The 26,648-nt window shown below is 47.8% G+C and overlaps 4 protein-coding genes across 5 annotated transcripts; 3 read left to right on the top strand and 1 right to left on the bottom strand.

Moving 5' to 3' along the window:
- Positions 1-283: 283 nt before the first annotated feature.
- On the top strand, positions 284-4,797 carry LOC127588274 (rho GTPase-activating protein 24-like). The gene is made up of 10 exons (XM_052046931.1): positions 284-644; positions 1,130-1,246; positions 1,333-1,540; positions 1,618-1,750; positions 1,857-1,930; positions 2,003-2,124; positions 2,204-2,411; positions 2,506-2,753; positions 3,624-4,191; positions 4,265-4,797. The coding sequence occupies exons 1-10, from the start codon at positions 593-595 to the stop codon at positions 4,527-4,529; spliced, it is 1,995 nt and encodes a 664-aa protein (XP_051902891.1). The 5' UTR covers positions 284-592; the 3' UTR covers positions 4,530-4,797.
- A 142-nt stretch (positions 4,798-4,939) lies between these two features.
- On the bottom strand, positions 4,940-9,715 carry LOC127588259 (putative monooxygenase p33MONOX). Of its 2 annotated transcripts, none has more exons than XM_052046910.1 (9): positions 9,443-9,715; positions 8,857-9,022; positions 8,696-8,757; positions 8,444-8,619; positions 8,067-8,181; positions 7,850-7,977; positions 7,636-7,739; positions 7,377-7,555; positions 4,940-6,689 (listed from the first exon to the last, which is right to left on the bottom strand). In XM_052046910.1, the coding sequence occupies exons 2-9, from the start codon at positions 8,910-8,912 to the stop codon at positions 6,469-6,471; spliced, it is 1,041 nt and encodes a 346-aa protein (XP_051902870.1). In that variant the 5' UTR covers positions 8,913-9,022; positions 9,443-9,715; the 3' UTR covers positions 4,940-6,468. The 2 variants fall into 2 exon arrangements, with proteins under 2 accessions (XP_051902870.1, XP_051902871.1); XM_052046911.1 differs by having other exon boundaries at positions 4,940-6,686.
- On the top strand, positions 9,004-21,896 carry LOC127588253 (protein POF1B-like). Its single transcript, XM_052046903.1, has 13 exons — positions 9,004-9,111; positions 10,453-11,026; positions 18,693-18,928; positions 19,042-19,066; positions 19,160-19,234; positions 19,315-19,407; positions 19,511-19,624; positions 19,756-19,908; positions 19,999-20,118; positions 20,279-20,416; positions 20,788-20,861; positions 20,957-21,077; positions 21,371-21,896. The coding sequence occupies exons 2-13, from the start codon at positions 10,703-10,705 to the stop codon at positions 21,374-21,376; spliced, it is 1,479 nt and encodes a 492-aa protein (XP_051902863.1). The 5' UTR covers positions 9,004-9,111; positions 10,453-10,702; the 3' UTR covers positions 21,377-21,896.
- Positions 21,897-23,301: 1,405 nt separating this feature from the next.
- On the top strand, positions 23,302-26,033 carry LOC127588820 (homeodomain-interacting protein kinase 2-like). The gene is made up of 6 exons (XM_052047686.1): positions 23,302-23,529; positions 23,614-23,805; positions 24,846-25,027; positions 25,102-25,225; positions 25,433-25,546; positions 25,815-26,033. Exons 1-6 carry the CDS (start codon positions 23,317-23,319, stop codon positions 26,031-26,033), a joined length of 1,044 nt encoding a protein of 347 aa, XP_051903646.1. The 5' UTR covers positions 23,302-23,316.
- The last annotated feature ends 615 nt before the right edge of the window (positions 26,034-26,648 follow it).

The raw sequence follows: 26,648 nt of genomic DNA, 5'->3' as shown, positions 1-26,648 counted from the left end.
AGTATTCAATGTGTCCGTGTGTTTTCTATGCCACCTAACCCGCCTTTTTGGGCTCTCTACTTTCCACGCTAAGCCCGATGAGTTCCACAGCGGACAATCCTCCCGCATCCTCCGCAAAAGGAGCCAAGATCGTAGGTTTGAGTATATTCTAGAATTTCCCCGTCATCTCCGTGGGCTTTTTCTCCCAATGTCTGCTTGGCTTCTCCCGGTTCCAAATGAGCCAAGCACGGCGGGCACCAAAGTGGTGAAGGAAGCTCCTTGTGAAATATTTCATCTTTTTCCAGGGCCACCGTCCCTTGCCCTGGACCGCAAGACCGGTTGCCCGTCAATCCATCGCCGGACGCGTCGAGAGGGAACGGATCCCGCGGCTAGCTGAAGAAGTCAGCGACATGAAACTCCATAACAGCCCAGATTGGAATCGCTTCATGTCCCACCAGGAAGAGGAACGCATCCAGCCGGCGGAGGTGCACTTTCCAGCAACTTCACTTTAAAAAGGGCTAAAAACTTTCTATTGTCTGCACTTGAGCGTCTAGAATTACCCGTTACTGCGGCAACCGGCGAGCACCGGAGAGAGCGCTGGAAGTGTTGCAGCATGGGACTCAGCTGCTTCAAGTCCTGGAAACATGACAGAACAGGCCTCAAAGGTGACGTCCACACAACACATCACATGAATCCAGAGCAGATCGCGCCAACGGCGACGTGCGTCCTTGAGATGAAATGATGACTCGGGGATTTGGAAAGTTCTCGATTTGACTTTGAAAGGGAGGCGGGGGGGGGGGGGGGGGTGTGCGGAATGTTTGACCTCTTGTGACTCTTAAGAAATAGAATAACCATGTTGTCATTTTGGTTCCGTGCACGGTAAAAGGTCGAGTGGAAGGTCGGCGAACGCTGTCGTGACAGTAATTGAGATGGTTGGAGACTGGTCCCTCCTGTGATCTTATCTTTCCTCAACGTAATCCAATTTCCTCTTTGGCTCATTAAGTGGCCTCTGCTCTACAGCTGAACTTGGCTCGTCTTGAGAAGAAGAAGAAGAAAAAAAAGAACTCACGTCCTCGTGACGCTTTGAGATGGGACGTGTCCCTTCAACGTCAGAACCATAAAAAAAGCACGTTTGGGTTGCTGTGCGCAGGGAACAGAGACGTGTTGGCCAGCCCGGGCTCGTATTTCTTCCTGTCCAACAGCGCCGGCCAAGGAGACGAGTGGCTGAAAAGCCTCAACAAGTCCGGAGTCTGGATTCCCTTTACAGGTGAACAAAATGAGCCCCTTTTTTAAACTTTTCTTCCAGTTTGGCGTCACGTACTGCGACGTGACTGATTTGCGATTCCGGCTTAGGCGTGTTCGGTCAGCGTCTGGAGGAGACGGTGCTGTACGAGCGTCGTTACGGCGTCCGCTCGGTCCCCCTGGTGGTGGAGCAGTGCGTGGCCTTCATACGAGAGCGGGGCCTCCAGGAGGTGGGCTTGTTTCGTCAGCCGGGACGGGCGAGCTTGGTGAGGGAGTTGCGGGAGGCCTTTGACGCAGGCGAAAGGCCCTCCTTCGGCAGGTCCGCCTCCGACGTTTTGTGGGGTTTGCGGTGCAGTCGGGTCGTTTCGATCAACTGAGCTTGATGTGTTTGTGCAGTAATACAGACGTCCACACGGTGGCGTCGCTGCTGAAGCTCTACTTGCGACAGCTGCCGGAGCCTTTGATTCCTTTCAGTCACTACCAGGACTTCCTGCTCAGTGGCCAGAAGCTTTCTAGCGACCGCACGCAGGTGAGGCGCCAGTCCCCCCCCGAACCCCCCGCCAAAAAAATGTAAAAGAGTGAGAAATTGGACTTTTGAAAAGTACACTTTAACACCCCCTTTTTTGCAATGACAGGGTTTGGGGGAGTTGAGGAATCTTCTTCAGGAGCTACCGGTGGCCAATTTCAACCTTCTTAAGTTTCTATGCCAGTAAGACCTACAGAATAACTACCAGTGCTCGGTCCAGGTGGCGCTGTTGTAAAGTCTTTGCTTTGTGGACAGATTTCTCAACGAGGTACAGAGTCACTCCAAAGGGAACAGGATGAGCTGCCAGAATTTAGCCACAGTCTTTGGACCAAACATTCTTCGGGCCAAAGCAGAGGACCCGGAAAGCATCATGGGAGGTAAACGGCAACCGGCGAGAGGCTTCGGCGGTTCGGTCGGTCTTAGCGTCAGGAAGACCTTGGAAGGATTGCGTTGCAGGCGCAGCGCAAGTTCAGGGGCTGATGTTGGAGCTGATCAGAGAGCAGCAGTCCCTGTTTCCCAGAGTTCCTCCTGCGCATACTGCCGGAGGGTTTCACGCTTCGCCCGGTGCTCTCGGACGACCGCATCTGCAGCAGCCGCCTTGCCTTCGCCAGATGTCGCTACCGCTTATCGCAGAGCGGCGCAAAGAGCCGGGACACGCCACCGGGTACCTTTTGGATTTCTGACTGTGGAATCACGCTGCAAACCATCTCTAAATCCTGAGACGTCAGTGTCGATATCAATTTGACGTCTTCCTGCAGGTTTATCCCCGCAGCTGCAGTCACGTCAGGGGTAACCGCAGACAACAAGACTTTCCTCGGCCATCGCTACACCTCGTCGCATCCGGAAAACTGCTTCTACCCGCTACCTACCTCAAGTCAGCCTCTGCAGAATCACGGCCGGGAGAAGACGAGAGACCGAAGCGACGATGGATCCTCCCCCGCAAATGTTTGTAGCCGGATGGAGGTCTGGACCAGTCTGGGAGAGGCAGGCGACTCAGGTGGCAAAAGTACTCACTGTCTGTAATTGAGTAGAAATACTTTGGTATAAGCCAGGGGTGTCCAAACTTTTTGCCAAGGGGGCCAGATTTTATGTGGTAAAATGTCGGAGGGCCGACCTTGGCTGACATTCTTTACATTGAACAACAATATTGTTCAACAAATTTTAGTAAGCCAGTCTGTTTCACATTTCCATTTTTATTTTAATTTCAACAATCTTAAGAATTTCTTTTGGTTCATTTGAAACGGGTATATCACATGCAACTGCTTATTCACTTGACTTTTTCTTAAACAGAAGTCTCCTGAGTGCAAATTGATTGATTTGAAACATAAAATGTATCACCGTGACTTTTCAATAGTCACAAAACCTTTGACTCGAATAACGGGGAAATGAACAAGCAATACACATATCCACAACTGCAAGGATCATTTGAAATATGACATATCAGTCAATATAAACACGGAGTGATGTCTTGTTAACTCGTGAGTGATGCCCCCTAGTGTCTAAATGCTATTACTCATTTAGTGAATGCTATTACTCATTTAGCCACTAGAGGGAAGCAGTACTCTATGAAACATCACTCACCAGTCTACGAGACCTCTGTCAATGTAACATGTGTTCCATTGCGCCCAACCTGCGGGCCAAACGGCACTGATTTTATGACAGGGGCCGAGGGCCGGATGAAATTCGACCGCGGGCCGGATTTGGCCCGCGGGTCGGACTTTGGACATGCCTGGTATAAGCGATTCAACTGCTTTACATGACTCAAAAGAAGAAATCTCTTTTCAAATGCTCAAAAGTTCAAAGACATTAGAGAAATGAATACAGTACTATCGACTTCAATCCGGTAGCAAAACATTTGGACTTTCTTACCGCGCAGAAGTGGCAGGCGAGCACCTGTGGAGTTCCAGCGCCATCCGCGTGGCAGGGGCAGAAGGCGAGGGCGGCGGCGGCGAGTCGCAGGAAGACGGCACCCCATCGGATTATGACAACCTGAACAGAGCGCCTTCTAGTCAGACCATGGAGGACGTCGCCGGCGAACATTTCGACCCCAACAACTCCGGCGAGGAATCAGAGGCGGCGTGGCAGACCGTAGACGACGACTCCTCCTCGTGGTCCTCCTGCGAGGTTTTACAGCCGGACCAGGGCAGCGATCCCGTCGGTCCTGACTTGAAACCGATGATGAGATCCCCCTCGAGTCAAGCTGCAGAAGATGACAAACACCTCGACGGCGACACGGAAAGTGACCTCGACGGAGGACGCCGTCTGAACACGCCGACATCCGGCTCGATCCTCAGCCCCCTCAGCACCGGCAGCTCAGAGGTGTTCCTCCCGTCCGGTCCTCCGGAACCTTCAGCATCCGAGCCCGATGACGCCGAGTCGCTCCTGGTGGAACTTCGACACAAGATGGCCCAGCAGAGGAGTGAGTACCAGGCTCGGATACGCAGGTACAAAAATACAAAAAGGTCAAAGGTCAAATGATTGATCAAGTTGAAGTGGATTGCCGCACTCTCGCCGCAGGTTGGAGCGCTGCAATGACGCCCTCGAGCGGCAGGTGGCAGCACTGCGCGAGCGACTGGAATGGCAGAGGCGCAGCCACAGCGCGGCAGAGGTCAGGATCCGAGACGTGGAGCGGGCCAGGGCCGCCGCCGACCGACGCAACTCCACACTGCAGGCGGACATGGAGATGATTTTCCGGACATACGGGAAGATCCAAACGCGGGAACGCAGGCATAAGGATGTCGATCGAGGCGGAAGGCGGGACCGCATCTTGAAGAGTCTTTGAGGATGGAGGGAGAGATGAAGAATTAGTCACGTGGATGCGGGACAAGGATGTCAATTCCAGTTCCAGATTCCGGTTGTGTGAAAGCCAAACCGTGGCAGGCTTTTGACTTTCTGGATCTAGATTTGACACCTGTGATGAACCCATTCCTACTTTTATATGCAAAAAATTACACTGCAAGTCTGTGTTCATTTGCATGAATCAACTTTTACAATTAAAGTCCCTCGATCGGTGTTTTTTCGTTGAATTAATCGACACAATATCGACTGGGAATTTATCAGGGCACCAAGATCAAAAGTACAAGACAGCCGATTTTTTGTGAGTTGTGCTTTGATAACTCACACAGGGCACCTCCCTTCACGATGACCAAAACCGACCTCGCTCGTTTATTTTCACAGGAAAGACAAAGTATGTTTATTTTTGTGGTGATGAAAATGTTGACATTTATTCTCAAATTCAGCCAAAAAGAATCATGTGCAGACACTAGAAACCACAACAAAGAAAAAGGACACATTTTGAGACATACTTCAGTCCGTTTCGAGGAGGGGTGGGCAACATACGGCACATGGGTCATACAGCATATACTGCAAGGGCATTTTTTTTCTGGGCCACAAATTGTCTGCAATAATGCATAATGTTACAGTGGCTTAACCGCGTCCCGTCTTTTTTTTTTTTAATCAAGGACAGTCCATTTGATAAGTACAGTTCAGCTGTAATTAAGTACAACACATTTCATTTCTATCTTTTGGAACCGCTTGCTTTCAAACATTTATTTTGGTACAATTTTATGTACATTTTACAAGCACTATCGGTTGGTGAAACCGTTTTTTCTCTCTCAAAATTCCCAAGGAGTGTTAATTGTTTTTTTTTTTCCTCAGTAAGGACCGTGGCGAACGCTGCCAACCTTTAGGCGTGAACAAAAAGTCATATTCACGGATGCTGTTATTTTTTTTTTTCTTTTCAAGGGAAGGGAAAGTAACAGTGACACCACTTAGTTGCACTTCCTGAAAATAAAAGTGCAATAACTAAAACAATAAAAAAAGTGCAACTACAACGGAAAAAAAGAGAGAATACAAGCTTCACATATGAGAACTCTTGCAATAACACCTGCAATTAAGCCGTGTTGCTTCTTTTTTGACAACTTGAAAAACAAACTAATGTACTTCTATTATGTACTGACTACACTAGTCATGAAACCATCTCAACAAAGAGGCAAGGAAGAAAAAAAAATAAAAAGTAGAAATGTGGACCATTTCATTCACGAGTGGGTCAGGCATTGTCCTGAGACCACAATTTTTTTACTTCAGTATACTTCATGAACATCTTCCGGATTAATTAAGCAGATCATGATGCTTGGTATAAAGTGCAAATACAGGATGAGCTTCTTGAATCATTCTGAAAGAATCGTGTCAAGATTATTCCAAAGTCACTTTTTCACGAGTGACAATTTGCACAGGTTTAAATAGATCCCGCTGCATATATTTCGGTATGGAGGAGCTAAGCGAACTTCCTGTGCACAAAAAAGTATTTTCATTTTACCGTATTATTTATAATTCATTGAATTATAATGATCCAAGCACTTGGAAAAAAAAATAAAAAAAGACTATCGAACTGTTTGACAGATACTTGCAACTCAAAATCACCATGAGGTGACAGCATCACTGGACCAACGCCTCCTTTGTTCGCCGTTTTGAAGAATAGTTGGGACTGCATTTTGGTTTCATGACACGGTGGTTCACTCTTCTGTGCTGTGAGGAATATTTAAAAAGCTACAAAAAAAATGGTTTGAGTCAATCACTGATGATGCTGCGAATTGGGATTGCCACTCTACCTCGGCGCTGCCATTTTGAGATGGAACGTAGCCGACTGAAAGCCGCGAAAAGGCAAACCGTGACCTCGTCGGAGCGGCAAGGCGATCGGGCAACATGACGGGCGGCGTCGTCTAAAAGCCGGAGGGCGTCAAGACGTTCATGTCGCGGGGTTTGAGCTTGTGCGGGCGAGCGGCCTGCCGCCGCCCGTCCACCGTTGGGATCTCCATCTTGGGCGGGGCGGCTGCCCTCTGGGCGTCGGGCACGTCGGCCAAGCGGCCGGTCGCCTGTGACTTCATGACCTCCGCGGCACTGGGCTTGTGGGCGCCGCGGTACGCCTGCAGTGCAAAGCCTGCTGGGTTTAAAAAGAAACAAAGAAAAATAAAGCAGGGAGAAGCAGGTAGGAACGTTGAGCAACGAGCCCCATGCTGCGTCACCAAGTTTCTAGACAAGCCTCTGGCCTCCTCTGGAAACGTGAACAAAGATATCCTCGAAAGTGCACCTACCCAAAGTCATACGGCAGTAAAAGGCTTCAATGTCTTGCCAGCATGTCAAATGTAGCTCCCCCACAGCTCTCTGCGTGAAACTGATCCTACTCCTCTGTTTATGTTTTATATGCAGCCATCCAAAATAGGCGGCAGTCTGAAGGTCATCACTTACACTCATTAACTCAAAGCCAGCCTTTTGTTGGCATTGTGTTTTGCTTTCCTGACTCACGAGCCGCGTTGCTCGATTTATTCGTAAACAGACGGTTGTTTACACTGTGGCTTGGAACTTTGTCGGACGAGGCACGTGCTGCCTCACAAAGTCTAACGGCAGCTGCAGGATGACCCACAAAGCAGTCGATGCCCTGACACGGGGACGAGAGAGAGTTGAGGAAAAAAAGTGGGGAAAATCATACTCGTCGACAAGGGGGGGACGAGGGATGATGAGGTGGTGGTGGTGGGGGGGCGCCAGGAAAATTGCTCGTCGCTTGCCACTCTCCCTGCCACTAGAATGGACGCAGCGTCTCGAAAGCTGATGTTGACACAGCCATGTTTACCTTGCGTTGAAGGATCGCCGCCCAGATCGGAGGTGGACTTGTGCGCGAGCGGTCGTGGCCCAAACGTGCCCCAGCGCTCCAGCATCCCTCCTCCTCCTCCTCCGTCGCCTCCCACCAGATCCACGCTGCTGTTGGAGGAGCTCACACTGACGTCCGAACTGGTGCTATTGAACCAGCTCCTAAACAAAACAAAATCAAACGTGAGAGCAGGGCCGGTTACATATTAGCCCGGATGGTTGGCGTGGGAGTGGCGAGGTACCTGCGTTGCTGTTTTGGCGAGGTGTGCGGAGTGGTGGATGGCGTGGACTGGGCTGACGAGTTCTGGCGCTCCTCCCGGGCCTCCAGGCTCTGAAGCTGCATTTTCTACAGAAATAAGGCGACTTGAAACACAAAACTACGACTGATAGAATAGAGCTGTAACATATTTGGTCTTAACACTACAAAAAAAGAAAATGGATGTGTTTGTGTGTTACCTGGAAGGATTCGGGCATGCGGTGGTGATATTTCGTCTCCTCTGCCGTGAGGCCTTTATGGGGAGTGTAACCAGTGTCGCTGAGGCCCGCTTTCTGCTCAAACTTGTACATGCTGTCGTGAGTCTGCTCTGTGAGGAAAGGATCAATAATTGAGTCATATCGAAGCATTCAAATGTAAGCACAAAGATATTTTCAAGTGTGCCGATCGTTGCCTTACTGGTGATGAGAGAGTTGAGGATGAGAGAGGAAGCCTTGGTCTTCACCACACTTGTGGACCTGGAGGGGGCGCCCTCCAACATGTTAGACTGACACGCCGTAACACCTTCGTCTTCCTGGTGGCCCAACAAATGGACCAATTCTTAAAACGCATCTCTCATAAGAACAGATTTTAATACGGCACACCTTTCAAGGGAAATCAAAGTTGCGTTATGGAGTTTTCCCCAAGAACGTTCAGATTTGTTAAATTGATGAAAATACAGTTGTAGTGCGATGAGGAGGGAGACCTCTTTTAATTTGAAAAAAAAAGGGCAGAATTTTATGTGATTTAAAAAAAAAAACACCATTGCATTGGAAGGTTTAGGGTTTGTGTACCACCTCAGCCAAGAGGTTGAACTTCCTCTCGGGCACGACGGGGCGCCTCCACAGGTTGGTGATGTTAATGTCGTGTGGGGGTGTCGACATGGGCGCCTCCAGATTGTCATCGTAGCTGAGCGCCCGGCGGGTCATACCGATGGGGAGCTTCATCCCGCCCATCCCAGGCCCTTCGAGAGCTGCAGCGGGAATACCATTGGTATTTCACAAAATCGTTCAGACATTTCAATGCCAGGAATATTATTTCCAACTCACCAGGTAAGTCACCTGAACCAGACATGGCTTCGGTACTATGAGGAGCAAAGATCAGTGAGTTCCTATGGGAAAAGGAGAGGTAAAATGAGAATTACAATGAACTCCACTTTAGTGCAGGAATGCACACAAATACAAAGTTAGTGCGGAGTATCAAAACTAACTTGTGATTAGAGTTGCAATGGAGGAGGATGGGCTCATCGCATCGAGCTGTGTTCATGTACTGTGGACCGGAGTGATGGGAAGGCTGGGGTTACAGCAGGTCAGCTGGGACACAAGTCCTCTGGCAGTGCATTGTGGGTGGGGCAACCAGCCAGGCCATAGGAGGAACTGCACAAGCGTATCAAATGTCAACACGGCATTTTTGGAAGACCGTGACCAACAACAAAAAGCACAATGTTCGCCACAACGTAAACCAGGTTAGGAGTACAAAAGGCCAAAGGTGTGTGTGTATATATAGGAATTTAAATTTTCGACGTGTCACCGTTGAAGGGTGTTTCTAACTTCAACTGATTTTTTTACCCCAGCTAAACGGCGGTTTAATAGGAGAGTGGTGGCTCCATCACATACACGCGCATATTAAGCTTTTATCCACTCTCGGCATGAAAATACGATGGCTTCGTTCATCCGTGAAATTTCTTAACGCAGTTTGGCGCCGCCGATTGCGGAACCATTTGACACCTAATAAGGACAAACCGATGCGACACAACCCGCGGCCAAACATCTCCCACGGCGGATATTTTTTCTTACCGCTGCGATAACGGAGACTTCGGGGCGTGTGGCTATAGTGACCGGTGAAAAGCTCCGGAGATAAGCGAGCGGTATGTGGATAAATGGATGATTTTGTCGACGGCCATTATGCTGATTTAGTATGAAAAGATTTCCGGGACGGAACGATGACGTCACCTCAGTCTCGCGAGGGTTTGTGAGTGTGTTTTATTGGAACCACCCAGCTTACACCTTGCTGCTAAACTAACTTCGACGTTAATTTCTATTGTATTCATTCGTTACAGAACCCGCTATTATATCAAAACTACGCCAGAATATTTTTTTTATGTGAATTGTACAGTTACGTCTGAAACATGAATAGCTCTTGTGTCTCCAAGGGGTCCTTTTTGTCCTACCGAAGTCTGTCGGTGAACTCTACCCCCCCCCCCCCCCCCCAACCCCGACTTTGCAACGCTGACCTCCCAGTTCAAAGGGTCGTTGTGATGCATTTTTTCTTCGTCGGAATTCGGAAAACTCCCAACTTCCCATTTCTTCGAATCCAATACGGCATGAGCAGTTACACAACGACGCAATACAAACGACTCACTGTTACATTCGTGTGCAGAGGGGTGGACGTTTCCATGGTGACCAGCGAACACGATTTATGACTTCATGTCTCGGAAACGATGGGAAGAGCTGTTTGAGCCATTTATTCCATACGACACCCAGCTGTATCTCCATGCACTACTGCACTCTTAATCCTCACTTACTGTAACTATGTTTTTACAATAGTGTACATTTTTCCAAACTAGTGAGGCAATTTTGGCATGTTCGTTGGAAAACATGCTACTGGTGAGGCAAAACTGGACACGAGTTGACATCTGCGCATTATTATTAGTAGTTAAAATTGTGTTACGTTATTAGTAAAGTGAAGCACATTAAACACAGCAAAGTAGCTGAACACGCACAGATATCGAATACAGTAAATGCTCGAAGGGCTTTGCCATATGTCGATTTGTTTGAACTTTTTTCTCGGTTCCGCCCACCTCCAGAGGCAGAGTAACTACTGTATTTACATGCTGAGCAAGAGGACCTCCCCCCCGGTGGAGCTGGCTTCTCCACCCCACCCCCGGGAGTGACTCCACTAACCGGACTTTCCTCCCGGGTGCTGCCCGCAGAGGAGGAAGTAACATCGAACGACTCACTTCTCTCCGGGAAAGGGAGAAAAAAACAACACCCCAGGAACTAGTTCGTTTTAAACGCGTTCACAACTTCTTTTTTCCTGCCCGTATCTCCGCAATAATGTCCGTCCAGAGCCAGAAGACCACCACGACCACCTATCGGACGATGAACACGGTCTCCCCCGAGCCGGTGACCGGCAACGCAGTGCTGACCACTACCGGGACAGTCCGCCCGGCCTCTCCGCTCCAGTACGCCGTCAACGGCGGCAACTACAGCACGCTGCGTTACCTGGTGCCGGTGCAGCCGACCGTGCAGCAGCAGTCCTACGTGCTGGTGCAGCAGCCGGCGGTCATGCAGCAGATGATGTCGCCCGTCTACCTGCAGGGCGTCCCCCGCGTGAGCGTCAGCAGCATGGATTCAGAGCTCCTGTTCCAACAGAATTCGGTGAGGTCCACCGCCTGACTCTCGCCGGGTCCGCAAACACAAAGGAAAAAAAAAAAGTTGTTGAACTCGTAACAAGTAAAAGTGTTTCGAGTCTTTGATAGTCAGCTTAATGTCTTTGTCCATACCAGAAGAACAATTTGGCGTCATGGTCGGACTAAATGTTACCAATTGTGAAGCTAAACCGTGTGCTGGTTGACACCTGCGTGCTGCTAGTAACTAGTGACAAGATCCTACTAATCCATAGCTAGCACTTAACTAGTACGACTAGTAACGCCCAGCTGCCAACTACTGCGCAGTTGTGGCTCAGTCTGTTTTTTTGCCGATAAACTTACCTCGTCATTGTTCTACATACCTTGTGAGTAGCTACCAAGGAACTATGTTGAAGTAAGTTGAAAAGTCGTGCTTTGCGATCGATTGGCAACTTTTTTTTTTTAAGTGAGGGCATCAATTATTCGTAGATTTCAGGGGACAGTGCTACCTTGCACAATTTTTTAAATAAAATAAAATAATAATATTTATAATAATAATAATTTTATTATTATTGTATTGCTACAATGGCAGCTCTGCACACTAGTTAGACCAACTTTGGCATACAAGTTGGGCAACTTCAAGTTACTAGTGAGGCAAGTTGACATCTGCACGTTACTAATACGAGGAGTAAAGCTTGAGATATAACCTGGGAGAATGTAGTCAGGCGTGGTTTGAGAGGCACACAGTTTGTCAACGAGTGCATGTTTTCGCCTCACTAGTAACGTGTTGTTACGATGCGAGAATGCCAAAAATTGTCCAGCTAGGGTGCGGAAACGTCATAGCACAATGGAGGGGGGGGGGGGGGGGGGGGACTGTGATAAACAGTTGTTCTAGTGCTGCGCCCTTGTCTTAAAAACTTGAAAAGACAACGAAACCTCCAAAGTTAAACTGGCTTTTGAAATTCCAACTTTAGAGGTTGCGCTGTTGCATAAATCAACCGCAAGCGATGATGTGTCTTAACTTAGCAATGATGTGAGTGTGGGTGTGTGCATTGTGAGCAGCGCGTTTCATAATTGTCATGATGCACTGTGTGTCATTTTGCATTGAGGTATTTGGCCGCATCATCATATTCCGGCTCCTTCTTTGCATGCCTGGAAAAAACGACAGCTTCTGGAGCTGTCGTCTGCGTCTTGTTTGTGGGCGGGGATGCATGATGCATGATGCATCAGCGTACGCATGTGCTATGTGGCGTCATCTGACCGCATCTTTAACACGCTGACCCGTTTGTCATCATGTTGGATGAGTGCTTGTCACTCGCACCGGTGTGTCTTTTTCACCCCATCCCGGGAATGGAATGGGAATGAAAGAAAAACAAAAAAAAACATCTTTGTAGGATACCTGCTTCCGATTGGGGCGCATTTTGGCAAACCAAAATGGCCGACTTCCTGTTCAGTTTGGGTGCTAGCGACTTTTTTTTTTTTGTAATAGGTGTCCACCCAGTTTCACAACGATAAGTGAAAATGTCGTTGGGGATTGATTTTTACTTTCATCCCCCCCACCGCCTCCCCCCCAACTTTCAAGCACTGGAACTCATCCCAAAATGGCTGCTACAACAAAATGGCCGTCTTTTCCTGTACAGTTTCCTGCATGCATCCCCTGAGAGTTTTCCATCTATCCAGCTACATGTTGTCCTGATTTTGTGTTAATTAGTGAAAATGGTGTTGGGGCAAACTTTTCGGGGGTGCTACTTGGTGAATTTTGGGGGATACATCTTCCAACAGTCCTCTCAGGATACATTGAAGGTTCTGCAAATACTCCCAGAGTGACTTCACTAACCTCTTTCAAAAATAAGACATCCACTTCCTGTGCTTTGGTTTTCATTTGGACTCTACCATTCTTTATTATTATTATTTTTTTTTTAATATAACCACCCACAAGGCTCCTCATTCATTTTCAATCCCACTCATTTGTTCTCCTGTTTGAGTAACCGCAGTCGGGAATGTCAGAAAAGCAAGCAAGCGCCACACCCCGCCCACTCAGGTGCCAAGGTGGCACACCCTTGAAGACCAAGTAGATAAAAAGTCATTCTCCCAACCCCCCCGAGGTCTGATTATCGTGGTCATAGGTTAGCGTGAGGCGTTTGTCTTTGCGTTGTATGTTAAAGTGTGACTTAAAACACCGCCGACTGTCAAGTTCAAGCTTTTATGATGGCGATACTTTGACCCTGAATTTCCATTAAAACATGCAAGGAGTGATTTTTAATTCATACATTTTTAGTGTCATTTGACTTGCCACTTGACATTCTCAAGACGCTGTTTGGAATGTTAAAATCTAACCAGAGCATCACCTGCGCAGCTGCTAAATGTGAACCTAAATAGCATGTGGCCAAGGAAAAGGCAATAAATGTTGCAAAGTGGACCTTGGACTAATTAACTCGACGGGATTTCAAAGCAAAGCAACATTTCGGGGACAAAAATGTAGCCCCTCTCCAAAAATTAAAAGGACAAATTCACTTGAATTAGCATAACATTTGAGCTACGCTCACGTTAGCGACTCCAAGTATACGGACGATGAGAGGTTTTTGTGTAAAACGGCTGTTAGCAATGTCGTTACAAGAATTTTCCGGAAAGACAAGTTTCTATTGTTTTGTTTTTTTTGGTTTTTTTTAATTAACAGACCAACAGAATGCGATGTCACTGCTCCAATAACACGAATGTAGCATAGTACGGATACCGTGTGGCATTATTGACTCCAACCAGCCAGGTGAGGTTGCAACGCCGCCGTGCTTGGAGCAGAGTCAAATTGAACAACAACAAACAAAAAACGGCGCGTTTGAGGCCAGTAACATTCTTCAGGTTTTTGTTGCGCTGCCACTCAGTGCTCAATGACGCGTTATGTAACACTGTGTGTTGCACGGCAGTTTGCTTTGAGCTGTTTGCCTCAAGCACTCGTGTTTAACGAGAGCCACCCAAAGAACATATGACAATATTTTCAAAGCGTTTGGACAGATACCGTCTTCAATTTGATTAATGATTTTATTCAATCCTAAATTATGAACCCGATGGTCCATCACTCAACATGGCTGTGGTTGTTGAATTGAACAAAAAGTGTCAGCATTTACAGCTTTTAGTAGGGAGGCCGATCCAGCCCAATAAACCAGACCGACATTTGGCACGTTCCTCAAACAGGAGTACAAAGAGGCATTATCCGGGGGTGGGTGGCGGGGCGAGATAAAGGACTCCGCCCGCCACGGCTTTCTAAGAACGCGGCTCTTTCTTCCTTTCGTCTCAGAGCCTGAGCAGGAACTCGTCCTCAGGGCTCAGCCTGTTTTCCAGTCCCTCCAAGACCCCCGAGCCCAGTTTGGAGGAGGAAGAGGAGGAGGAGGAGGAGGAGGCAAGGCACACACAAGTACACCAGCGGTAGCTTCCCCACGCGCTCGTAACTGTGGAAAATCTCTGGGAAGCAGCCGTCCATCTGGCAAGGGCACAACTATGTGTCCTTTGCCGGTGAAAGGTTTTGGCCTTTGTCTGCTTGACTTTGCCTCGAGTAGCTCCAGCATTAAATTCAAACATTCGTTTGAAGGTAACGCGACTTTCTCCATCGGCGTAGGAGCTTAAACCTGTCACGACAGGTTGCAGTAGGAGTTGAATTTCAAGGGGAAGTACTTCTGCAAAAACTGACGAGTTTCATTACATGGTGGCAAAAATCATTAGGTCAGACTTTACACTCAAGTGTACTGATTTAGATGAGGATGCTTGTTTGGAAAAAAAAAATGCTAATAGGTTCTCACCTGATATTTAAACAAGATGCAAGTAGTTATTTTTGGTCTAAAATCGTGATCCAAAAAAAAAAAAAATATATATATATATATGTATATATATATCTTTTTAAATATTATATATAATATATATAAATATTGTTTATTGCGGACGTTGTATCGGTCTGTCGTGGTGAAGAAGGAGCTGAGCCAAAGGGCGAAGCTCTCAATTTACCGGTCGATCTACGTCCCAACCCTCATCTATGGTCACGAGCTATGGGTCGTGACTGAAAGAACGAGATCCCGGATACAAGCGGCCGAAATGAGTTTTCTCCGCAGGGTGTCCGGGCTCTCCCTTAGAGATAAGGTGAGAAGCTCGGTCATCCGGGCGCGGCTCCGAGTCGAGCCGCTTCTCCTCCACATCGAGAGGAGCCAGATGAGGTGGCTTGGGTATCTGATTCGGATGCCTCCTGAGCGCCTCCCTGGTGAGGTGTTCCGGGCATGTCCCACCGGGAGGAGACCCCGAGGAAGACCCAGGACACGCTGGAGAGACTATGTCACCCAGCTTGCCTGGGAACGTCTCGGGATCCCCCGGGGAGAGCTGGACGAAGTAGCTAGGGAGAGGGAAGTCTGGGCTTTCCTGCTAAAGCTGTTGCCCCCGCGACCCGGCCCCGGATAAGCGGTAGATGATGGATGGATGGATGGATATTGTTTATAATATATATATATATATGCAGTATATATTGTTTTGTGTGGAGCGCCTCCAAAATATTTTGCTCTCTGAACTTGATGGTCACATGTAATGAAGGAGTTCCATGATGTTCCATTTGATGGAAACTGTCTTCGGTTTGGCACTGACAGGGAAAAAAAAAAAGGTGCCGGGAGCTGATGGGTGCGAGTTTGTTTGTGTGTGCGCGCAGACACATGCAGCTTAAAAAGCACATGAGCCAGGGGCGAGTCGCTTGAAGTGTGTCTGTCAGACAAAGCAAGGGTGTGTGTGTGTGTGTGTGTGTGTGTGGCTACAAAGGCGTGTCCGGAGCCACTTCCCACACGTTTTTGCTGTGGGTGGGTACATTCCCTTGGAATGTCAACCTGCAGTGTCACGTATAAGACGGGCGTGGCCACAACTCAAGTGATTTACTGCGTCGGCGCTCGCTTACCAACTTCGGGAGCACTTTTTCCGCGAAGATGACAAAAGCATCCCGAGATTGACGTCCTGGGGCGTGCCGCTGTCTCATGCGAGTGAACCGTCAGCCTTACGTTGACATCCATAAGCAAGTCGTCATCGCTTTCCGCCGAGTTCGTCCCTTTTGTACTGTACGGAAAGAAGTTTGAGTACAACATCTTGGATGCAATTTTATTTATTTTTTTTTCATTTTGATGACTGATGTGGCTGTGAATATTGATATGGATGATGAAACCCCGCCCTCTGGTAATCATTCGAGAGCAGCACACTAAATGAGTGCGTATCAAATGTGCGCATGCATCAATGGCGATGTAGGTTAGCGCGCCTCGTGTAACCCAAGAGGCCGTGACCGACAAAGGGTGCGTTTATCACGCCGCCTCTTTTTGTGAACCTGCGTGTGTTCGGATGAAATCAAGATTTTCTTTTGGACGCAATAGAAAGAGCTTCCAAAAATGGTGTCCAAATGCGACTATTCACTTCAAGTTCAGACTTTTTTTTTTTTTCTTTTTCCATCAATGACTATTTACTAGGGCGGCCCGGTAGGCAAGTGGTTAAGCACGTGGGCTTCACAGTGCAGAGGTACCGGGTTCGATTCCAGCTGCGGCCTCCCTGTGTGGAGTTTGCATGTTCTCCCCGGGCTTGCGTGGGTTTTCTCCGGGTGCTCCGGTTTCCTCCCACATTCCAAAAACATGCGTGGCAGGCTGATTGAACACTCTAAATTGTCCCTAGGTGTGAGTGCGAGTGGATGGTTGTCCGCCTCTGTGTGCCCTGCGATTGGCTGGCAACCGATTCAGGGTGTCCCCCGCCTACTGCCCGAAGACGGCTGGGATAGGCTCCAGCACCCCCTGCGACCCTAGTGAGGATCAAGCGGCTTGGAAAAAAAAATAAGAGTGTGCTTTCAACTTTTTTTTCCAAAAAAAATTGTGACCACATCTGTTGTAAGAAATAAACGAGTAGTTTGTTTACATTCCTCCTTGATAGTCATTTTAAACTCTTAGCTATCTTCGCATAACTTGTTATAACGTTTGTACAATTCAGGACATTCCTCCCATGCGCAGTCGGGTTAATAAACGACCTTGGCAGCTATTTGCAGAAACGCACTTGCGAGTTTTTCTCGTCTAAGTGACAAGCATGAGCTCAGCCGCCTCTTTGGAATTTAGCGTCTGCTGCTTATCTGCATATTGATAAGCCAGCTAAGCACTTTCTTGTATTCTGGGACAATCAACAGTGTCGACTCAGTACCAGTGTGACCTAACGAGGCCTGAAATGTACAATAATAAATGTACAATAATGACACTTATCAAAACAATGTGGAGTGTTTTCCGTATCACAAATTTGGAGTTGTCCTGAAAGGTTGTTTTGTTTTTTAATCCAGCTATAGTAGGACCTCACCAAGCGGTAATTAATTTCTTTACGTTCTCTTTTATTGTGTTTTTATGCAGTGCTATTTTGCTTGATTCAAAGTTGTTTTGTTTTGCTTTTTTATTTTTTTGGGGGGGTTCAGCAGACAGTTCCCGACCAGATTTTGGGCCGCCTTTGCTTACTTTCTGCGTAGGAATGACCGGCATGTGGTGACACACCCATGTGATCTCACACACAGGTTTTCACTTTAATTACGGTAATGGAAGCGTTAAGGCTTTCATCGAAGCGTGAAAAGTACTCGTAGTCACATTTGATTGCTAAAAAGGTCTTTCTTTAACTAAATTATTTCTGGAGCTGGCTTGAAAAATTGCACCAGACACAAATTGATGATTTTGTTAAGCCAACTGTAAACACTGAAGGGTTTTTTTTGGGGGGTCACTACGTTGCCAGTTTCTTCTGTTCCCTCAGTTTTTGTTTTTGTTTGTATTTGATTTAAAAAAACAGATAAGGAAATAACACTTTGTTTTTCTTTGCTAAATAAAACACATACCGATTTGGGATACGATAGACGGAGTGAACCTGACAAACTGCTCTTTCACTTCTGTCCCAACAGCAGAGAAATGCAAAAAACGTGCGACTTCTTCCCATATCAATCACATTTGAGTGTGCCAAGCAAATGACGTCAGGCATCGGCTCACAAAAGAGAGCGAGCGGCGGGGATGTTGACAGAGAGTTTGCATGGCATGACTGCGGATAACAGGTTTGGCGACATTGAGTAGGACCGAGCGGCTACGGATAAGAAAAACGCGGTGGTGGGTGCGTTTGGGCTTGTGTCGTAGAGACCGTAAAACTGTTAAAAAAAAAAAAATATGCCTTCTTACACTCTTTCAATACAGTACTTGTAAACACGTACATAAACTTCCACATACACACACATAACACACTGTACAGAAACACGCATGAAATGTGTAGAAAATGAATTTGTCGCGACTACATTATTGAGGGTGCTCGAATTACATTTTTTGTCTTGGCTTGCATTGTGTTAAGGTGTATAAAAATGGATTTTTGCAGATTATAAAAGAGAAAATAATTGACTGATTCAATCTGTCTGCTGATTAATCGGTTGGGCCCTATTATGGAGTTCCATCGCTGATTGTTATGCTGAATGTGACTGGAAATTAACCTGGGCTCTTCCTCCCTACCAGACGCTTTCCAAATGATGAGATGTAGAATGCCATGCTAAAAAAAAAATTAAAAAGGGGGGGGGGCGGATAAAGGACACCTGATATACGCAGGGTCACATATGCTGAACCGTGATCTGGAGGCGCCTCCTAAGCAAGTGACTCCATTAGCGTTAGCATCTTAAGACATGAGCGCTGTGCTACTTCCAGGAGGAGGATGAGGAAGCGGTGGAAGTGGAGGAGGTGGAGATCGTCAACGTAATACAGCAAAAGCCGCCGCCGCCGCCGGCCATCGAGAAGATCTCCCGGACGGAGGTGAAGACCGACCTGAGCGAAGCCACCAAGATGGACACGCGCTACTTCGCTGCCTTGCTAGCTGACGTCTACAGGAAGAACTGCGACATCCACTCCTGCATCTCCGAGCACGTGTCCAAGATTCGAGGACAGTAAGTGGCGTGCACTTCGCGACGGCACGAATGGAAACGTGCTGAAATGCTCATCCTACTGGACATTATAACACAAGTACTTTTTGGTTTGCTTGCTCCATTTTGTGTGACAGGACAGTGGATCTCGGTGTTGACCAGGTGCGTTAGCGTTAGCCCCATTCATTAAAAAAAAAAAAAAATTTCCCCTAGATCGAACACATTCACGGTATCAATAATAACGTGTGCGCTTAGGTGCAAGATGTTGAGGCCATGCTCCCCAAAGGAGCCACTGAACTGACCAAACAGCAAATTCGTTACCTGTTGCAGGTGGGTTAGCAAGAATCACGCGCTGAGATTCAGCGCCGAGCAACTTCTCAACAACTTTGTAAATGTGCGCGTGCGTGTAGACTCGCCTGACTGCGGATAAGAGCATGCGTCTGCTGCTGTCCACCTTCAGCAGCCTGAGAGAGGAACTCCTCCACATGTCCGAGGACCTGCGGGTAAGACCGGCAAACACACTTCAGTCCTCGCTCGTTTTTTTTCCATTAGGCACGCCGCCGGCAAATTGCCCCCCCCCCCCGGGAATGTGCGCCTTTTTTCCAGCGTCTGGAGAGCGAGAAGGAGGCGCTGGAACGAGATCTGGCCTTCAAAGTGGATCAGGCTCGCCAGTACGACAGCCTCTTGGAAGAGGTGCGCGAAAACAACAGGCAGCTTCAGGTAAGAACAAGCCCCCCCGGAAAGCCGAAACGCTCGGGCATTAAAAAAAAAATTTTTTTTGCTATCGATTACTCGATGAAAGGACGTGAAATCGAAGAGTATGTAAACTCCCCATCGTGTGCGCCGCCCAGGTGTCTCTGAAGGAGACCACCTCCACCCAGCGTGCCTTGGAGAGCCAGCTGATGAGCGCCCGCAACGTCGACTCGAGCCGCGACTTCCGCATGCGGGAGTTGGAAGGACGCATCAGGGCTCTGGAGAAGGAGAACGAGATTCTCCGACAGAAGGTGGACGGCCCACCCTCGCTCCGGCCTTCTTCTCACTCGAGCCTGAAATTCTCTCTGACGTCGTTCCATCCTTGTGTTTCCACCTCGCAGCAATTAGGCCAATCGAACAGCAGCACGCTGCACATCAAGACCGAGGAGCTATCGCGGCAATTCAACGAGCAGCTCAGCATCATGAAACAGGAGAAGGAGCAAGAGATCCTGCGGCTGCGGGTGAATATGTTGTACATCTCAGAGCCAAAATATAAATGCCATAGGCGGGCTATTCCAATTGCGTGAACGGTTCACCCTCCGCAGGATCGATACCGGTTTTGGCGATACTGCTAGAGGGAAAGCTCACCCTGTTTTTTTTGCGCTTCTCCCCACCTTCCAGACTCAGATTACGAGGCTCCAGACGGAGATCACCACCGATAGGACGTCGTCCGCATCGGAGAAGAGCCTCCAGCTGAAGATCTCGGAGCTCCTCGCCATGCTGGAGCAGCGGCAGACCACCATCACCAGGCAGGAGGAGGTCTGTGACGACACACGCGCTCATGTAGCATTAAGGGATCGACGATTAGGTATCGTATCGGTACCGATATCGGTATCGGTATCGGTCCCAAACTGGACATATTTGAAGGTAGAATGTTATTCGAGGAGGCTGTAGAAAATCAAGCAAGTGTCCGTCGGCAGTAACTGGTGCTATACTGCGGCAGTTTGACACAATGGCAAACGTATCCTCTCCATTAGCAATAAAAAAGTCTTTGTTCACAATTATTCGTCATTGTGTTCAATGAAATTTTGTGAATGTGGTCAAGCAGAGGAAAAAAAAAAATCCTGATTCGAGATGCCAAGTTGTCAGTATACTGGCTCCCAAACGCCGGCTTTTGGAATTGCCCGCAGGAGATCCGGAAGCTGATGATGGACAGAAGCAAAAACGACAACTCCAGGACAACTAAGACTATCATCACCAAAAGGTACGCTGCACGATATTTGGGAAAGAAAAAAAAAAAAAAAAAACAACCACTCGTCCCAAAAATCCGACCACGTGATTCCGTTTATGTCACTGTAGATACAGGACCCAGTACCCGATCCTCGGCCTGCTGGGTGACGACTACCAGGGGACCACAAGCTCGCCCATCGGTGAAGACAAGACCGTCGTCATTGAACGAACCGGAGATGTTTATCAACAGGTTTGTAACGGAATGCGGCGAGGCGTTTGGGACCTCATCACATTACAGTTATTTGTTTAAAATGTCTAAAAAGTTGATTTATGGTCTCTCGGTGGTGCCATGTTTCGCTTTTCGCGCGTGGGTCTGGAAAGTATCTCCCTTGGGGAAAGTATCTCCCTTGGGGATACTTTCCAGATCAACCTGCCAAACGTGAACCAGCGAGATAGCAATTTTCAAACGAAATGGCGCCACTTGGTGGCCAAAAAGTGCTACAGCAGGCAATTTGACCCACACGCGGCTTTGTGTCCCAACAGGAATGAGGAAACAACAACGTGGAAATCACCCGTCCTGTCCACTCCATTGATTCTGTAGGATGGCTCGAACGTGGGAATGCACCCCCATCTTTTATTTTGATACTAATACAACAATTCTATGCGCCCCGCCCCCCTTTTTTCTTTTTTTTTTTGCATTGGCCAATTATGGGCAAACATTGACTAGCTTTTGCAGTAGTTTATTGATGTTTCCCCATACAGCAAAGGTGAATTTGTCACTGTACATATTTAAATATATATATTTCTGAGACGGTTTAGAGAAACGGGGAGCTTTGCTTTGCTGTCAGACGCTCGCTACTGTAGCATGAAGGGAGGAGGTGCATGGATGTGGGTGCTTATAGTTGTTGGATGGATCTTAAAGCACAACATGATGTTAACGGTTATTTCCTTTTGTGTTTGGAGTGTAGTGAAAGTGTTTTGTTTTGTTTTTTTGTCCGCTGGAAGCTGTGCAACAGCCTGGTTAGTATGGGATGCTAACTCTTTAGCAATAAAAGTGCTTTACAAAAGATCTGAACTTGACTACTCATTCCCAGTGTGTCTGATGTTTGCTCACGAAGCAAAGCCACGTTTCTACCGACAGTTTTGTCAAAATAAAATGTATTATTATTATTATTATCACAAATACAGCGTTGCACCGTTGCGGTTTGGACGGCAGATGGCGCCATTCTATCTTCAGGTCAGGCGGCGCAGCGTGGAATGAGGTCATGGCAGCTCTGGAGGGCTTGTTGGATGCCTTATCGACTTGCTTGTCACTACACTCAAAAGTTCTCCTACAAATGAAACCCGAATCCCGAGTGAATTCTACTGTGCGCAGTATAAAGTGACGTGTGCGAAACTGGCACGAAAAGTGAAGCTTAAACATGGAGCTTCATTGTGATCCTTCCTCATCCTCGCCTCACACGTTACGAGACTCAAATCGATTATGCAGGCCGTACCGACGGTATGTAGGCCTCGTGAATTAAATATGAGGCGTGACAGGAAGAGGGGGTTAAAAAAAAGAATGAAAATGCTTACAAATTTCAGCTGTGAGATGGCCGAAAAAAAGGTCAAATTGCAAGGTGATTTTTGTATCTCACTAAGGAAGGCATGTCCAGCTCCGGGGGCCTGGAGGGCCACTGTCCTGCCCGTTTTCGGACCAGACCGGCTTTGGACACCCCTGCACTAAGGACTCAAACGTACTCAAAATATTAACGCGTTGATTAAGTTGTGTAAAATTTGAGCAAAATGCCCCAAATAAATGCACAATGCAAAAATTATTTTCCCATGTTGATGTCCCCCAGTCTCCACTTTGCCCTAAAATCTTGACTAACATTTCGTCTTTGTTCCGAAAAGAATCAAGAGAGGAAACCTTTGTTCTCTTACCGTTTTTTTTTTCCATTTGTTGGTGCATCTTGTTCCGACTGGAGTGCTCAACGCCGCGTCATTTTTCCCCCACAGTCAGCTTTGTCTTCGTTATCCTGCAGAAATCGGGTAGTAGCCTGGTAACTCCACTTTATTTCCAATACACAAATGCAAATAATTTGACACCCCAAAAAGTGTTTGATAACAACTGGGCACCCTTATCATGATGGCATTGATATAAACAAATCTAATATTGACTTTCTGATTGACCCTACTGTAAATCCTCTCTCTCTCTCTGTGTTTGGCCACCATTTTGATGACCCAGCCAACTTGATTTGATTCATTAGAATCCCTCAAAGGGATGCTGTGATTTGGGTACATTCTGAGTACCGTAAATAAAGGCATGGCACTGTGATGTCAAAAGGCATACCGCGGACATTAGTGATGTCACCCTTTAATACAAAATGACCTTTGATCATTTGTGTTTGCATAACCGCAATCATCTTTTTGTTTCTTGGGGATGTTTGTACACTCGATCACACCAAAAATGCTTTCCAGATGAACAGGGTAAAGTGCTATGGACAAAGATGGACATCATCTCCCCCCCCAGTGAAGCCGCATACCGCCTGCGCCCGGGAGCCAGGCTTCATTCGCCATTCGCCGGCTACAAGGTGCTCTCCGTTAAGGGCGAGGGTACCTTTGGCAAAGTGGCCAAATGTCGCAAAGCGGATACCAACAAGACGGTGGCGGTGAAGATGATCAGGGACCAGGGAAACTTTGCTGTGCAGGCCAGGTTTGAGGTTAGAACAACACATTCCAAAATTTAAAACACCATCCTGAAAATACTGTACGTCGGTGATGAGTGACCTTTGGAATATCTGCAGATTGAGGCACTGCAGAAAATCCAAATGCTGGAAAACTACACGAGTCACCTGGTCCAGTGGATGAGCACTTTCAGCTACATGGGCTACATTTGCCTGGAATTTGAATACCTGGACAAGAGTCTTTTCGATTTCATGAAGGAGCGACATTTCAAGCCTCTCCAAGTCAAGGAGATCCGACCCATCGTCCACCAGGTATTTCGAGTCCTGTCCATGATGTCATAATCCCACGGATTTAAACACGTCATATATACTCCAAATATGGTTGGGTTACAAAAATAATTTTTTTTTAAACAATTTGGGCGAAAAAGGGACCGAATCATTACTTAGGGGCTTAACTAGTATTGGTCGGTCCCTTTTTGAACCACAATCGGGTTATTTTTGTTCCATCTATTTGTAGAGTATGCGTTTTTATTTATTTTTTGTCCACAATTCAAAACTGTTCCCAGGTGTCTTACTAGCATATCTCTGACAAGTTTTGGTCAAAGTAACCCAAGAATCAAATAAAGCGCACTACTTTTTTTTCTTGCTGAAATGAGCTCGTTATGAGGCAAGCGAGCGCCTCTACCCTGTTAGCGACTTGGGGGTGGAGCTAGCACGAGTCGACTAGGCGAGCGGCTTTCTTCCTGGAAGCAGAGCTCTTTCTTGTCATTCTGAAATATCTTGTTTTCTTATATCTTGTTATATCTTGTAAAAAATATCTTGTTTTCCGGGTGTGGCCCTGTCTAATGCTAGTGAGTGATGGAAAACTCTGGAAAGTAGCCGTTTGTATACCATCCATCTTCCATACCGCTTGATCCTCACTAGGGTCGCGGGGGGTGCTGGAGCCCATCCCAGCCGTCTCCGGGCAGTAAGCGGGGGACACCCTGAATCGGTTGCCAGCCAATCGCAGGGCACACAGAAACGAACAACCATTTGCACTCACACTCACACCTAGGGACAATTTAGAGTGTTCAATCAGCCTGCCACGCATGTTTTTGGAATGTGGGAGGAAACCGGAGCACCCGGAGAAAACCCACGCAGGCCCGGGGAGAACATGCAAACTCCACACAGGGAGGCCAGAGCTGGAATCGAACCCGGTACCTCTGCACTGTGAAGCCGACGTGCTAACCACTGGACTACCGGGCCGCCGTTTGTATACCAACTGAAAACAAATATATTAAAAAATATGCGCAAAAGAAAAAGCCAAAGGCAATTTTCTACAGTATGTCCCATTAACAGACACTTTCTGTCAGCTCGCGAAGGCTCTGGATCACCTAAAGGGTGCCCGGATGATTCACGCCGACCTCAAGTTGGAGAACATCATGTTCATCAACCATCAGCAGCAGCCCTACCGCGTCAAAGTCATCGACTTCGGCCTGACGCATGACATCGCAGACGCCAGACCGGGCTCGTACATTCAAAGCCGCCCTTACCGGTTGGTGTTGGACTGATCGCTTCCGAGATTTTTCTCCACGGGAGCCAACTTGACCTTGTTGATCCTCTGCTCAGGTCTCCGGAGGTCTTGGTTGGGGCGCCGTACGACGAGGCTATCGACATTTGGTCCATGGGCTGCGTGACTGCTTTTCTGTACACGGGTACACTGATTTTCCCGGGCAAGAATGACTACGAAATGGTAATTATTGATCTTGGGGCTCAAATGTTGATCACTGCGGGCTGCTTCAAATAAAGTTTGAAGTGCTTTGGATGGGGTAGAGTAAATGCTGTAGTTCCATTCTGAGAGCAACTACGCACTGGGATTCGTTGTCGTTATCAAGTAACAACATGTTTTGCCTTTAAGGTCAGAGGTTTCTATGGCGACTGTGATGTGTTGTATGCTCAGATAACGTACATCACAGGGACTCAAGGAGCCTTTCCAGACAGCCTTCTGGTCTCTGGAAAGAAGACGGAACACTTTTTCCATCAGGAAAGTGAAACCAGTCTGTGGAGCCTGAAGGTACGGAACCCTCCCATGTGCTAATAATGGTGGGTGGGGCGATATTGACCTTGCTGAGCCATCACCATCCTTATCCCTCCCGTTCTCCCCAAAGTCGGGAATGCGGTCAAGTCGAGTGTCTCTCCTGTTTGAGTTGCCAATGTGCAGATTTTCTAATGTAAACCGTGAAGTCATGCATTTCAGGTCTAAGACCAGTCCGGTCTCACGAATGCCAAATCAAAGTCAGGTCTAACCTCAAAGGTCTAACCTCAATGTCGCCTCTCATCAGACGTCGGAAACGTACCAGCAAGAGACCGGAATAGCAGTCAGGATGGCCGAGAAGTTCCAGTTGAGCTCTCTCGACCATCTCCTCCAAGTAGGCTCGGAAAAAATGTCTCGGGAGAATCTTCACCAGGTTTCTCATCATGAGTTCTGTTCTCCAGCTCCAGCAGTTCCAGTGGTGTTACACCAGACACCCCTCGGACCAGGTTGTGTACTCGGCCGATAAGCTGATGTTTGTGGACATGTTGAAGGGGATGTTGCGTCTGGACGCGTCTCTTCGGATGACGCCTCGCCAGGTGTTGGAGCATCAGTTCATCAGCATGAGCCATCTGTGGCCTCACTTTGCCATCAGCCCCCAGTAAGTCCCCCCCTTATTCACCTTATTGGATTCCTGGCTAATTGCAGGTTTCTTTGTCGCACAGTGTTCGGTTTTGCTGTGGAATAATGGCTGCCTGCGACTGTAAGGAACCTCGGGGTAAAAAGAAGGAAGTGTTTCCGCAGAATCTGGGCAGCTGCGTCTGCAACAAGAAGCGGTCGGGGCAGAAGAAGAAAACCAAGGATGGTGGTGAGGCGGGACAAGGAAGTACCCATCCCAAAAAGCGAAAGAATGATGCCGGCTGTCAGCGCAGGTAGGCTCAACGACCAAGATCATCGTCATCATCATCATCAACACGGAACCCTTGGCCCTCACTTTAGAATCATCGTTTTCCAGAAAAAACACTTGCGTGGCTGACCAACTCCACGTGAGACGTCCGGCGGACTCGGTGCAACCAATCCAAACGTGGTCCGAGGGCTCCAAGAATGCAAGGCAGCATCTGGATGTTCACGCGGCATCTGAAAC

Source organism: Hippocampus zosterae, chromosome 16 (assembly GCF_025434085.1).
Source record: "Hippocampus zosterae strain Florida chromosome 16, ASM2543408v3, whole genome shotgun sequence".
NCBI lineage: Eukaryota > Metazoa > Chordata > Actinopteri > Syngnathiformes > Syngnathidae > Hippocampus > Hippocampus zosterae.
Note: the sequence above shows the minus strand (reverse complement) of the source record. Positions and strands in the feature narration are given on the sequence as shown.

Coding starts and splice junctions, on each gene's coding strand:
- LOC127588820 (XM_052047686.1), top strand. CDS start 23,317: ATGGACATCATCTCCCCCCCCAGTGAAGCCGCATACCGCCTGCGCCCG. Junction 25,028..25,101: donor ATTCAAAGCCGCCCTTACCG/GTTGGTGTTGGA, acceptor TCCTCTGCTCAG/GTCTCCGGAGGTCTTGGTTG. Junction 25,547..25,814: donor CCAGTCTGTGGAGCCTGAAG/GTACGGAACCCT, acceptor GCCTCTCATCAG/ACGTCGGAAACGTACCAGCA.
- LOC127588259 (XM_052046910.1), bottom strand. CDS start 8,912: ATGAACACAGCTCGATGCGATGAGCCCATCCTCCTCCATTGCAACTCT. Junction 7,978..8,066: donor CCTCAACTCTCTCATCACCA/GTAAGGCAACGA, acceptor CTTTCCTCACAG/AGCAGACTCACGACAGCATG. Junction 7,740..7,849: donor GCATGCCCGAATCCTTCCAG/GTAACACACAAA, acceptor TTATTTCTGTAG/AAAATGCAGCTTCAGAGCCT.
- LOC127588274 (XM_052046931.1), top strand. CDS start 593: ATGGGACTCAGCTGCTTCAAGTCCTGGAAACATGACAGAACAGGCCTC. Junction 1,247..1,332: donor AGTCTGGATTCCCTTTACAG/GTGAACAAAATG, acceptor ATTCCGGCTTAG/GCGTGTTCGGTCAGCGTCTG. Junction 2,125..2,203: donor CCCGGAAAGCATCATGGGAG/GTAAACGGCAAC, acceptor ATTGCGTTGCAG/GCGCAGCGCAAGTTCAGGGG.
- LOC127588253 (XM_052046903.1), top strand. CDS start 10,703: ATGTCCGTCCAGAGCCAGAAGACCACCACGACCACCTATCGGACGATG. Junction 11,027..18,692: donor TCCTGTTCCAACAGAATTCG/GTGAGGTCCACC, acceptor TGCTACTTCCAG/GAGGAGGATGAGGAAGCGGT. Junction 19,067..19,159: donor TGGATCTCGGTGTTGACCAG/GTGCGTTAGCGT, acceptor GTGTGCGCTTAG/GTGCAAGATGTTGAGGCCAT.